The sequence below is a fragment of the Astatotilapia calliptera genome, chromosome 19 (assembly GCF_964374335.1).
Source record: "Astatotilapia calliptera chromosome 19, fAstCal68.1, whole genome shotgun sequence".
Classification (NCBI taxonomy): domain Eukaryota; kingdom Metazoa; phylum Chordata; class Actinopteri; order Cichliformes; family Cichlidae; genus Astatotilapia; species Astatotilapia calliptera.
Genome location: NC_137440.1, coordinates 5,917,225 through 5,929,820, shown reverse-complemented (window position 1 = coordinate 5,929,820; position 12,596 = coordinate 5,917,225). Strand labels below are relative to the sequence as shown.

At 41.0% G+C, this 12,596-nt stretch overlaps 1 protein-coding gene across 5 annotated transcripts in view; it reads right to left on the bottom strand.

Annotated features, from left to right (window-relative positions):
• Positions 1 to 12,596, bottom strand: part of LOC145419293 (nesprin-2-like) — a 48,018-nt gene that overhangs the window by 34,911 nt on the left and 511 nt on the right. For all 5 annotated transcript variants that reach the window (XM_080293971.1, XM_080293974.1, XM_080293972.1 and 2 more), the window contains exons 3-21: positions 10,771 to 10,929; positions 10,143 to 10,337; positions 9,830 to 9,925; positions 9,467 to 9,667; positions 9,214 to 9,387; positions 8,733 to 8,855; positions 7,612 to 7,805; positions 7,187 to 7,325; positions 6,801 to 7,040; positions 4,119 to 4,271; positions 3,788 to 3,964; positions 3,532 to 3,687; positions 3,204 to 3,347; positions 2,926 to 3,096; positions 2,319 to 2,452; positions 2,005 to 2,209; positions 1,670 to 1,852; positions 1,201 to 1,308; positions 413 to 567 (exon numbers count right to left, since the gene is read on the bottom strand). In XM_080293971.1, the coding sequence (XP_080150097.1) occupies positions 413 to 567; positions 1,201 to 1,308; positions 1,670 to 1,852; positions 2,005 to 2,209; positions 2,319 to 2,452; positions 2,926 to 3,096; positions 3,204 to 3,347; positions 3,532 to 3,687; positions 3,788 to 3,964; positions 4,119 to 4,271; positions 6,801 to 7,040; positions 7,187 to 7,325; positions 7,612 to 7,805; positions 8,733 to 8,855; positions 9,214 to 9,387; positions 9,467 to 9,667; positions 9,830 to 9,925; positions 10,143 to 10,337; positions 10,771 to 10,929 (3,107 nt within the window). The remainder of the gene's footprint in view (positions 1 to 412; positions 568 to 1,200; positions 1,309 to 1,669; positions 1,853 to 2,004; positions 2,210 to 2,318; positions 2,453 to 2,925; positions 3,097 to 3,203; positions 3,348 to 3,531; positions 3,688 to 3,787; positions 3,965 to 4,118; positions 4,272 to 6,800; positions 7,041 to 7,186; positions 7,326 to 7,611; positions 7,806 to 8,732; positions 8,856 to 9,213; positions 9,388 to 9,466; positions 9,668 to 9,829; positions 9,926 to 10,142; positions 10,338 to 10,770; positions 10,930 to 12,596) is intronic.

Here is a 12,596-nt window from a genome sequence, read left to right as displayed (position 1 = left end):
GAACAGCAGGTGAAAAATGTTCTGCAACATTTTACTTTGTGAAAAGTATATTTTTAACGTTTTTTAACGTCAAAAAGCCCGTAATTCGAAAGTAAAGTTTGAAAAAAAACTGCCTCCTACAGATTTGAGCGGATTTATAAAAACAGTTGTCTGCAAAAGTTCTGTGAAATGCCCTTTGAGGCAAGGCTGCCAAACAAATGTATCCATTTAGTGATCAGCCCTAATTTGTGTTCGGTTCATTCACTGCCTTTTACACAATTACGTTTGATTGTTTTCTCTCTTTTTTAAAACTGCGAACTAAATATCTTTTTGTTTTTTATTTACTTAAAACAGGGGAAATTTACTGGAAGACAGGAAAACTGTGATGGCTGCTCAGGTATTAGTTCCCTACTCCTCGTGTTTCCTCACTGACCTGCAGGCCTCTTCAGCTCTGGCGGAGGCATCGGCCCAGCGGCGGTTGAGGAATTGCAGGCGGTGTGCCGCAGCGTCCTCTAGCGTCAGACTGCAGCTCCGCTCGTTGAGCACATCGAGGTCAGCAGACAGGCCGCTCAGCTCCATGAGGCCAGACTGGAAACATATGGTGGCGTCAGAGACTCAGGAGGGATCACAACAGTCTGGACTACCTCACGCACGGCATCACAGCTCAGGACGGTCTAAGATTACACGCTGCAGTCATGCTCTGTGTTCCTCTGTCCTCATTTATTTACCGCCACAGGGCGGCTTCCTGCTTCTTCATATTCTCTCACTGTTGTATAACATCTGCTCCTGTACATTAACTTTCCATTCAGAGGTATAAAGTCAGGCAGAGACAAAGCATACTTTTACACCCTTACACTACTAAATATTTGACACTCATATTTCTGCTTAAGTCTTAACATTTAAGAGTTACAGCTGTCAAAATCTTCTCTTTGTGTAAACAATGTCACCCAAACGTTTTCAGCACTACATAGTTGTTCAGCACTGTAAATGCACCTACAGCTCAACTGGACTGTACGAGCTCATTTTCTTTTTACAGCTTTTAAATAAATAATTTTTCACTACATACAAGACTCAAGAAAATGAAGCTGGACTCTCTTTAAGAAAACACACATTTCTATTGTAGCATAAAAGTCTCTTAATGAACAATTTACTTTGGGGAAAACAACAGAGAGCTAAACACGCAGCACAGCAGTCATTCATAAAATCTTCACGCTGTCTCACCTGGTCTGCCTTCAGAGCTGGATCCTCCAGGCGCTGCTGCCAGACCTCCAGATTCCTCTCCAGTGACTCCATCTCATTTTCAAACTCCTGCACCTGCTTAAGCTCCTCCTACACACAAACATGGCACATGGCCATATGTGTCTTAATTTATAGGTCACTGTGACGCTTTCTGGAGTCAGGTGTCAGGTGAGGAATAGCAGTGGCAGCAACAAAACAAGCAACGGTTTGTAGTAAAATACTTTAAAAAGTTTAGGTTTGTGCACATTGAACGATTGGCAGTGTTTTCATTCAAAGATTCCTGCAGGTTTACCCAAATAACCAGGCTCACTGGTTTAACCTTAAACAAAAGTTTGTACTTGATATGTGATCGGTTCAGTGTAAGCAGTTTTTAAGTGAAAATGAATAATAAGCAATAAATCCAGTCTGACTTCACCAAATCCCACAGACTCTTTCATTCATGAGGTTTTACCTGCAGGTGACCCAGGTTCCTAGACAGCTGCTGTCTGAGCTGCAGGACACCACGTGGCAACAAGCGGCACTCTGATTGGACCAGACTGGCGGCTGAAGGTTCCAGGTGGCTAATCAAGTCCTTGGAGGCTTTCAGCACCACCTCCAGGTCAGACTGCAAGGTGTCTGTCCTCTGCAAGAAAATCTGAAGCAAAGGGGGAGGCAAATGATTGGAGAGTTTCTATTATTATTATTATTTTTATTATGTTTGGTGTCAGATGGTGAATTTTTAAATGCCTGTTACAAACTGCTGGACCCTGATATGAAATAAGACATTCTTTTAATTGATTATCTCACCTGAACATTTTCTATCTTGACAGTGAACAGCTTCACTGTGTTGTCCTGTCCAGGTGTGCTGCTCAGCACAGATGTGGCATCACTCTGTAGTGCCTGCAGTCGCTCTGCCAGAGACCCAGCACACTTATCATAAACCTGCCACACAGTCAGGACCTTCTGACATCTCTGGAGCTGCTGGCCCAGAGCTCCAGTCACTATAGTCCAACTGGAAAAAACAAAACAAAAAACAACAACAAAAGATCATATTTTTCCACAGAGTTTCCACATGTGGATGTGCCTGTGTGCAGGTGTATGTGCATGCGTGTTTGTCTCACCTGTCTCTCTGCCTGTCCAGACATTTGCTGATGATGGCAGCAGCAGCAGGACTGATGTTATCTCTGAGAGAGAGGATGTTCTGACCAAGTTTGTCCCACTCTACCTCTGAGGCTTCTGTCTCCTGTTGAAGAAGCTGCATCCAATACAACAAAACAGCCATCAGTCAAAAACAAAATCCAAACATATCCAACTCAGGGTCATAGGAGCTTATCCCAGCTGCCATGGGGCAAGAGCCAGGGTATACTCTGGGCAGGTTGCCAGTCTCTTACAGGGCCAACACAGCACCTATGGGCAATTTGGAATCACTAGTTAACCCAACCCCACTAATTGCATGTCTTTGGACTGTGGGAGGAAGCTAGAGTACCCGGAGAGAAACCACGCAAACACAGGGAGAACATGCAAACTCCACACTGGTGGATGTTGGATTAGAATCCAGGACCCAGTGCTAACCACTGTCTTAATAAGCAATATGTTTTGAGTGTCCAGAAGCTCACAGTTCCAGTGACCAAATTCTCCTTATTAAACATATCTACTGCAGACAAAGAATCCAGAAAAAGTGGTGAGTTTAAACATCTACAAGTGATCGAGCTAGTATGGGTAAAATACCTGCAGCTTTTCATGGAGATCTGTGAGTGCCTGCAGGGAGAGCCGGGGGCCGCTGTAATACTTCAGAGTCTGACATGCTCTCACTGTTTTCAGCACCATGTGACTCAGCTTCTCCTCCATGTTGCTCCATAACAGCTGAGCCTGAGTTAGCCTCTGTTTTACTGAGTCGTTCTGTAAAAGATAAGATAATCTAAAGACACCCAGGAGCAGACAAATACCTGACCTAAAACTTTTAAGTCAGAGGCATTTATCCTCTGAACTGTCCTTGTGTTACTTACCCTCTGTGTGAGAGCTGTGCAGGTCTCGATGGATTTATCGATTTGACAGATAAAATTGCAGCTCCTGTTTTCTTGTCTGCCACAAACTTTGTCTATCAGCTCCTGAAGAGCTGCAGACTTCTGCATAATCTTCTTCTCAAGATCCTGAGATAAAAGCAGAATTTAAAACCTGTGTTGATTTACTTCCCTTGTGTGGACGTGTATCTCTGAGTATTTCTTTGCAAATGACTTGACGTGAAAATTGCTCATCACGGCTGAAACATCAAATCTGAAATGTTGAAATGATGACGGACACGCTGACTGTTCACGCAGATGTTAGAACACAGACCTGGCAGACGCTGATGCTCCTCTGTAGCTCCGTCTGGCTGCTGGGTGTCTGAGCCGAGTCCATCCAGAGGTTTTGAACCGCGATCCAGCTGTTGATCCGCTGCAGTCGGGCATCCCACTCTACTCTGTTCCTCAACTCCTGTTCAACCTCCTGAATCTGAACACCGCACACGTTGTCAACAAATTACAAACATCTCCTCTAATGATCAACAGTGTGTGATGTAGGAAGGTTTATAGGCAGGACCTTTCAAACTTACCTTAGAGTTGATTTTTTCCTGCAAGCTGAGCCACTGATGGTTGAGGCGACCCTGTTCATCTGCATACTGGTTTTGTTCGTAGCGCAACCTGTGGTCCTTCTCATTACTATTTGACTGTAATGGCTGGTTCACGTAGTCCACTGTAATCTGATGTGCACACATCTCTGTCTGAGACTCCTGAGAAATATGCCATGGATAAATACACAAGTAAACCAACAAACGTCTCTTGATCAGATCAGATCAGCGCTAATAATACTCCACTATCCCACTGAAACAGCATAATTAATACAAACATGTAAGCCCGCACCACAACCACCACCATCCATTCTACCTTGAAGTATTTCAGGAACTGGGCGAGATCATTGTTGGTGCAGGAGTTTTTGTTGATTTTGTTGCAGTACTCCTCCAACTGACACTCAGCTGCTCCGAGCCAGGCCTGCAACTCCAGCAGCGCCCCCTGCTGTGTCTGCACCTCTAACCATCGCTGCAATGAAGTCCAAAAAATAAATTAATTTAAAAAAACCATTGCATACTGTTGTCATTGTTTAATGGCCTTTAATCAATTGTTTTCATTTATAAGCTTTCAGTTAATCCACAATGGTGCTATTAGCAAAGACAGTCCAGGTTTAAAAGGAAGTGAGTGAAAATCTTGAAGTAGGGGGGACAGAAGACTTACAAATGACAGGAGCTGACCACAAAGTGAACAGAGGCAGAGGAAATGAGGATTTCAGAAAGAGAACAAGGAAGGGGGTAGAGCTGAGACGAGTGGAGGTGGGAGGTGGGAAAGTAAAGAAGAAAAAGAGTGGATGAACGAGACTGAAAGAGGAGAGAGGAGCAAAAGACAGACAAGCAGAAAAGAAAAAAAAAACGTCAGACACAGAGAGGTTCATAGGTGGTTTCACACCAAAAAGAGAAGAGAGGTGAGAAGAGCCCTCAAGATGGATGATTATAATTGGTGGCAGCAAAACTGCACCAAACTTTGTCGAGCTAAAGCCAGAAAGGTTCTGTGAAAGTATAACTTCTGACATTTAAATACATCCACAGATAAGAGGGTGTCTGGCACATAGTTTGTGTATTACAATATTCAGCATTTAAGAAACTCCATCGCTCCAACACCCTTCAGGGAGATCTGGGGTCAGATGTACTAATGTATTGGACCACGTTGCACTGTCTGCATTTATAAAGAGAGCACAGTTACAAGACTGCATATAAGAGGTGACCGATCCTGTTGGATGTGTATTTCTAGGAGTTTCTACGGTGGCTCTGAGAGGTCAAATGCACTGCAATGTAAGAAAAGAACAGCAAATAGAACAAAAATGTTGCAAAAACACTGAAAATAAAACTGAAAACAATTAAAGTAGAAAAAACGAAATCTCACAAAACTCAATGCAGGTGTTTTTGAGGAGACATTAATGAAAGTGCTACAGTAGTCACCAAAAACTGCACTATGACCAGTGTTGGTCAAGTTACTTGAAAAAAGTAATCAGTAACTAATTACTGATTACTTCCCAAAAAGGTAATCCCGTTACTTTACTGATTACTTATTTTCAAAAGTAATTAATTACTTAGTTACTTAGTTACTTTTTAAAAACACGATTTATAACCTGAATAGTTGATAAAGCGATAGATCTTTCAGCCCAATTCTACTTTTTCTGCATAATCCATCATACAAAATGTAATCAAATGGAAAAGTCTCTTTTTAAAACTTGTTTTATTAGTTTTAGTTTTTTAACTTTATGCATCAAGCAAAAATTTAATTATATGCACCATTCTCTGACTGGAAGAAATTTGTTTAATATTTAAACCTATTTTCTGCACATTCCAGCACATAAAATAAAATATTTTTTTTGGGTTTTCCACTCACTCTTTCAAATAGATGCAAGTAAAACACAGCAGAAAATAAATAACATCAAAGACTAGCGGTCCTTTTGCTCTATTTTCACCTGTAAAGCAGGAGTGGGGTAGGCGGAGGTTTACCCTGGTGCAGGTGTGCCGCTGCGGTCAGTGGAAGAATCCGCGAGTTTCTCTGTGAGTTTCCCATTACGTCGTAGCGCACTCGGTGCTTGCTTGGAAGTTTAGGGGGTTTTTTTCGCTGTAAAAAGAAGTTTTCTTCCCACGCACAGCGGACACTAATGTTTTTGTCACTTTTTATGGAATCAAACTCAAAGTAAGATCAGTACTTCCACGCTTTAAACGCTGCACGCTCATACTCTCTCCTGCACTTGATATATTATCCACTGTTGATCTGCACACAGCTGTTGTCACAAACGTCGCACTTGCTTACGTCACTGTCATGAGACATTCTCGCAAAAAAATCACGGTTTTAGTAACGCAGTTACGCAGCGTTCCTACGGGAAAGTAACGGTAATCTATTTACCGATTTTGCAATAGTAATCCCTTACTTTACTCGTTACTTGAAAAAAGTAATCAGATTACAGTAACGCGTTACTGCCCATCTCTGACTATGACACACTTTAAAGAAGTGAACGGTTCACCAGTGTTGTGAGGGATAAAAATATGCAGGTAATGTGTATATTAATCACATGATTCATGTAAGAATGTAATTGCATACTTGTCACATTCGCAACTGTTTCCTCATGTTGTTTTATCCCCCAAAACCCTTTTTTGTGTTTTGTGAGTTTTGTTTTTTGGTCAGCTTTTGTAGCATCTTTTTCCTGTGATGTTTTATTGAACTTCCATTCTGTTTTGTGTGCTTTTTCTATTTACAGTTTTTTTCTTGCGTTACAATGTGCTTGACCTTTCAGAGCCACCGTTATTTCTGTTCTTGAGATCCAAAATACAAGAAGGAGAATATTTAATTGAAGTGCATTACTGCTATATGTGGCAAATTAAAAAAAAACAAAAACATGTAGAATATAGCATGCTGAATATTTTTTATTGGAGTTCTATATTGAAATGAACTGCCTGTGTTCAGAAAACAGCGCAACTTTTGTAAAATGCTGAATAGTTTAACTTAGAGAAGTCACAGTCTACATGGGGGGGAGATCCTCACCTTGTGCAGAGTTTGTTGAATAACAGGCACATCAACGAGAAGACTGGACCAGTCCAACTCTATCTGTCTGAGCTGAGTGTTGATGGAGCACATATCTATGTCAGAAGTCTTGGGCAGAGGAGTCCCTTTATCCTCAGGATCTCTTTCTGAGTGTGCTTCCCTCAGCTGCAGCAGCTGGGACAAAGAACCGGTCACTGCCACCTTTACTTCAGATTTGGCCTCCAACTCTTTGGTCAAAGCCTGCATTAAAAATCTTACGTTAGTCTGTTCTCCATAAGTGCATTGTGGTCTCTGGAAGAGCTGCTAATGAGCAAAAGTTGGTCAAAGTGCTAGAACTAAAATATTTTTAAAAAAACTAAAAAACAATGGTTTCAACTCTTACTCACCACAGACTGGAGGTAGAGCTCACGCCTCTGTTCAACATCCATCTCCTCACTGGATGAGACAGTGAGCTCACTCCATCTATCGATCCGTTGTCTAGCCTCATTCATCCACTGAGACAGCGCGGCAGAGCTGTGACGAAACCTGATTTTTGGGCAAAAGTTGCACATTTAAAAACAAGTTGACACAACATCATACCAAAAGATCTTTTACTATCTAATATTGGGGTTTTCATTGCATGCAACCCTATTTTAAATTTAAATTTAGATTGACAATTTTATTATTATTTCATCTCAATATAAACCACACTAAACATTTCTAAAATATGATATGAGCTTAAACTAAACTACACGCAGTCTAGTCTAAGTTCAGGACAAGTTCCAACTTTCTATGTCAGACGGCCCGGACTTTCATGCTTTTCATCAGTCACCTGCTCTTCAGTTTCCTTCCTTTGTCAAAGTTGGTGCGTTCATGCTCCAGCCTCTTGTGCAAAGATCTCCAGCGAGCCTCCAGTTTGCAGACAGACACACCCACTCCACTAAAACCCGCTCTCTGCAGTCGCCGGCCTCCCTCCAGCATCTGACTGACCCGCGCTTCATTCTCCTCCAAAATGCGATGCAGCTCCTGCAGTCAGACAAGGAGAACTTGCATATCACTGCACAGACCCATGAAATGAATTCATACATACATGCGTGAATATTCACTCAACTCAACACAAAGGCTAATGCTCAGAGCGATACAAAAATCTTTGTGAGAAGTCACCTTTTGTCTGCTGGCTACAGTCACAGAAGGGCATTAGAGATTTCAGACTCATCATCTTATCACAATTAAAATAAATCAGGTTTGCTAACTCTCATGCAACTGGTATGTAAGACTAAGGGTGAAGGTTTGTGCTACTTTTCAATTTCACTTTCATCTAAGATAATAACCCTGATAGTGAACAAAGGACAACTTTAAAGCCAAACAAGTTTCATAAAGACAGACCTCAAAAGAGAGTTTGTAACAAGTTATGAATGAGACTCACTACTGAATACATGCTGACATTCGATGTTAAACAAAATTTTAACGAGACCTTAAGCTGAGCTGTTACTATTAATCTCATGCAGATTTGGTTGCTGAACTAGAGCAAAGATGCAGGAGAAGACAACCTCTATGTTTATGTTTTTATCTATTTTACCACATATATATTTTTGTTGACTATAGACCATTCTGAGGTGCATTTCAAAACTGATGCGTTGCCAGTCTGGAAGCAGAACAACAGTGAACAGAACCAAAATTACAAGTCTGTGCTTGGCTAAAAATTCACATCAAAGCCAAGGAGCATCCTGTACCCCTACAGAAACAACCTATTAGGGTGTATTTAATTGATCTAATTAGGTTTTGAGTGCAGTGCACAAAGTACAGCATAGAGCTTGCCCAGATAGATAGAATGGAACATTGCTTGATGTGCTCTGTACTCCAGTTGGCTGCCTGTTAGTAAATTCGATGGGCAAAAAACACATTTATTAATAAAAATGATCCCTTGTAGATGGAATAGAAAATAGAAAATACCTTGTAGCTGAGAGGCTTCTCTGATTCCTGCTCAGATCCCTCAGGGATTTTGGGAAATGATGTCTCAATACTTCTCATCAAGGAGTCGGACCATGCACTGTCCTTCTCCCATTGTGACCACATCTGAGGCAGACATTGTGATTATCAGTGATGGTTATGTCATTAAAATCAATCCTCATTCTCATTTCTCATTTGTGGTGCCTTTAATAGCCTATATGTGTAAATCTGTCATCTAGTGAACAAGTTAATGAATTTGGGGGATTTTTGGTGGCCTGGACAGATTAAGGCAAACTTTAGGCATAGAGGTGTCAGTAGGTTCCAGTGGAAGTGCTTTTCAGAATGTATAACGGCAATCACATTCCACTTTGATGGGAGATGCAAGGTGTGGCTTCCATGAAATCTCTCTCTTCGTTATTGTATGTACTGTATTTCTCTTTCTTTACTTGAAAGTCACTTTGCAAGTAAGCTACATTGCACCTACCTCTAATGTTTCCTGCATCTTGGTCCCTTTCTCCAGTCCATCCTGCTGCAGTCGAGCCACCTGGTCCTGCAGACCCTTTATTGTAACCTCCCTATTTTCTAGGGGCATATCTGAAACTCTATTGGTCAGGTACTGCAGGATTTCAAAGTGATCGCCCAGGAACTGGAAAAACCTCTGATTAAGAAAAAGTAGACATGAAAATCATAATCTATTGTCTTATTTCAATGGGACTCTTTTTTTCCACCACACTAACCATATGACTGCTTAGCTTCTTCTGGAGCTGGGCCCTGCTCCGGAGCTCTGTGTCAGGCTGCTGAGGGAAACTATCAGAGCCCAGACTGAGCAGCTCCTCAAAGCTGCGGACCAGCTGCTCATATTGCTTCTGCAATTCCACGCCGCTCTTCAACTCCTCACAGTGGGAACGGACACCGCCCACTACTGTCTCCAACTCACCCTGAGGACAGAAAATTTGAAGATTTAAATGCTCTTGCATCATCTGAATAATTCAGTTTCTGAGTATTCTTAAACTTGCCTCTCAGTATTTAATGGGCCACCTTGGTGACCTACGTAAACGTATAAACACTAAAGCCCACATTTGACACACTCGCTAACACACCTGCAGCTGTGTGGCCTGGTGGATGAGAGAGGCAGGCAGATTGTGTTGATCAGCCTCGACCTGCTGCTGCAGAGACTCCTGGATGTGAGCAGCAGCCTGACAAATAAACACACCAACAATTAAAACCTGTAGAGATTTTGATAATAAACAGTCAATTTAGAGTCGACTGATCTATTAACAGAGCAAATTACCAATATAACAAGTAAGCTAAAACCTATCTCAATTGAAGTTAGATATTATGTCTTCTTACTTTCTCTATTTTTATCAGTATTAATAAAGCAATTTACTGACTGATTTTAAAACACATGCAGACCTGTTTCTCTGCACTGTCCTCCTGCAGGATCCTGAGCTGCTTTTCTCTGCTGGCCAGCGCGATCTGGACCACAGGAAGTAGTCTGCACAGATCATCAATGCACTGCTGACCACACTTTAACCCAGGGACATTGCTGACCTTTGACCCCTGAGAAACAAGCTCACTGCCAAGGGTGGCAAGCTCTGCTGAGAGACTCTGAAAAGGAAGATGAATAGTAAAGATCCTTCTTTTAGTTAAGCTTTAACTAACAGTAAGATGCATTATTGATATTTCACTTATAATTTTTTCCCAAAAGGGTCGATAAAATGTCAGAATTAAGAACACTGAGCCATAAAAATTGCAGTGTGAAGTTAAAAGCTGATATGGTTGCACAAAAAGTTAAGGATAAAAAAAACACATCATGACACTTCCCTTTAAAGGTAATGTCAGTGTCTACAGAAATAGCTCACGGAAAGTAACAACAAGCCTCACACTGATGCTTCAGAAAATGAAGGGGGATCATTAAAGTCACTATCACGCCTCAGATTTTTCAGCCATAGATGCAGGAATGCTGATGATGACAATTTTGAAACTGAAAACAACCGTAAACATCTGATGTTAAGTGCTTCTTTGCAGTGAGGCGTCTCACCTGTAGGTGAAGCAGCCTCAGCTGGGGTTCTTCTTCATGTGTCACCAGAACAGGTGAGCACAGCATGCTTTTCATTGAGTCCAGGCACAGGGATGCTCCATGCAATACATGAAACAAACCTTCATCAACGGTCTGATGGGTTCCCTCAGCAGGGCAGGCCTGGGTATGAAAGATGAGCAAAACCGTTAGCAGGGTCATGTTAACAATTTATTAAAATTTGGCCTACATCCACAAAGGTTTTCTTTTAGGCTATTTGTTTCAGTTTTATGCAAGGTTGAGTTGATTTCCTTTCATCTTTTACTTTACTACTATAATTTTTTTAATGTTTTTTAAAGTGGACAATAGCAAATTTCTTGATCAAATATTAAAGCGAATCAGCCCAGGGACCTCAATTTATTAGAATTTTTAATATTATGCATATTGACGTTTAGTTGGTGTTGTCCAACTGTTATTTTCCATACTGTGATTCTGATACTTAATTGCCTGTAAGGTGTCCTTGAGTGTCCTAAAAGTTGCATATAAATAAATTATTATTGTTATTATTATTATTATTACATTAAAACATGCATCAGTTATATTATTGGTGCTGCATTAAAGATTGTTTCACTTTTCAGTCCTGTGACAACTCAAAATGAGGTCCAGCCTTACCTATAAACTATAAATACCTTGGAGTACACATTGACAATAAACTGGACTGGGCTAAAAACACCACAGCACTTTACAGGAAGGGCCAGAGTCGTCTCTATTTTTTGAGGCGACTGAGGTCCTTCAACATCTGCCAGAAAATGCTGAGGATTTTCTATGAGTCTGTTGTGGCCAGTGCGATCCTCTATGCTGTTGCATGCTGGGGGAGCAGGCTGAGGGTCGCAGATGCCAACAGACTTAATAAACTGATCCGTAAGGCCAGCAATGTTGTGGGGATGGAGCTGGACTCCCTCAAGGTGGTGTCGGAGAGGCGGATGCTGTCCAAGATAAAGACAATGTTGGATAACACCTCCCACCTACTCCATGACATGCTGGTCAGTCACAGGAGCTCGTTCAGTGAGAGACTGAGATTACCGAAAAGCACCACTGAACGACACAGGAAATCTTTCCTGCCTGTGGCCATCTCCCTGTACAACGCATCCACTTAACACACTGTTTGCTACTACAGCTACACATGTTTCTTTTCCAACTATTTATTTATGAGTGACTTATGTATGTATATATATGTATATATTATACTATTCTTAGTTAGTGTATTGTCTGTCTTGTCTTAATGTTGGTTTAAAATGGAGCACTGTAACAAAAAATAATTTCCCCCAGGGATCAATAAAGTATTCTGATTCTGATACCTATACCTTGTAATTATTTGATAAGATGACACTGATCCCAGTGCTAAGATCAATATTATACTTTGTTGGTTTTCTTATTGATTTTTGATCTTTCGGGGAGAAAAAGTGGGCTCAGATTTTCAGCATCAACACCACTGAGTCTGAACACAGTGTAAAAACTGTGGCTGGAATTTGTTTATTAGTTGTGTTTTGGATCACATCACATATTTACTGATCACATAAAACTCTTTTCTTTCAGATCTCATACATTGTTTATGCCACTGATAATGCAAGCTGCATAACTTAATAGAAAGCTAATTTAATACAATTACATTTAACTGGTTATAGTTACAAATAATTCTAAATTACATATTACCTTTAAAGGGAATATAAATTTAGGAAGCTAATCATCTCACATCCCTTCAGCTTTATCTCAGGCTCTCTAGTCTTGAGAAGAAAACCAGCAACTGGCCTCGTGCAACAGCTTCTATACTCTCTGACAAACAGCCCTAA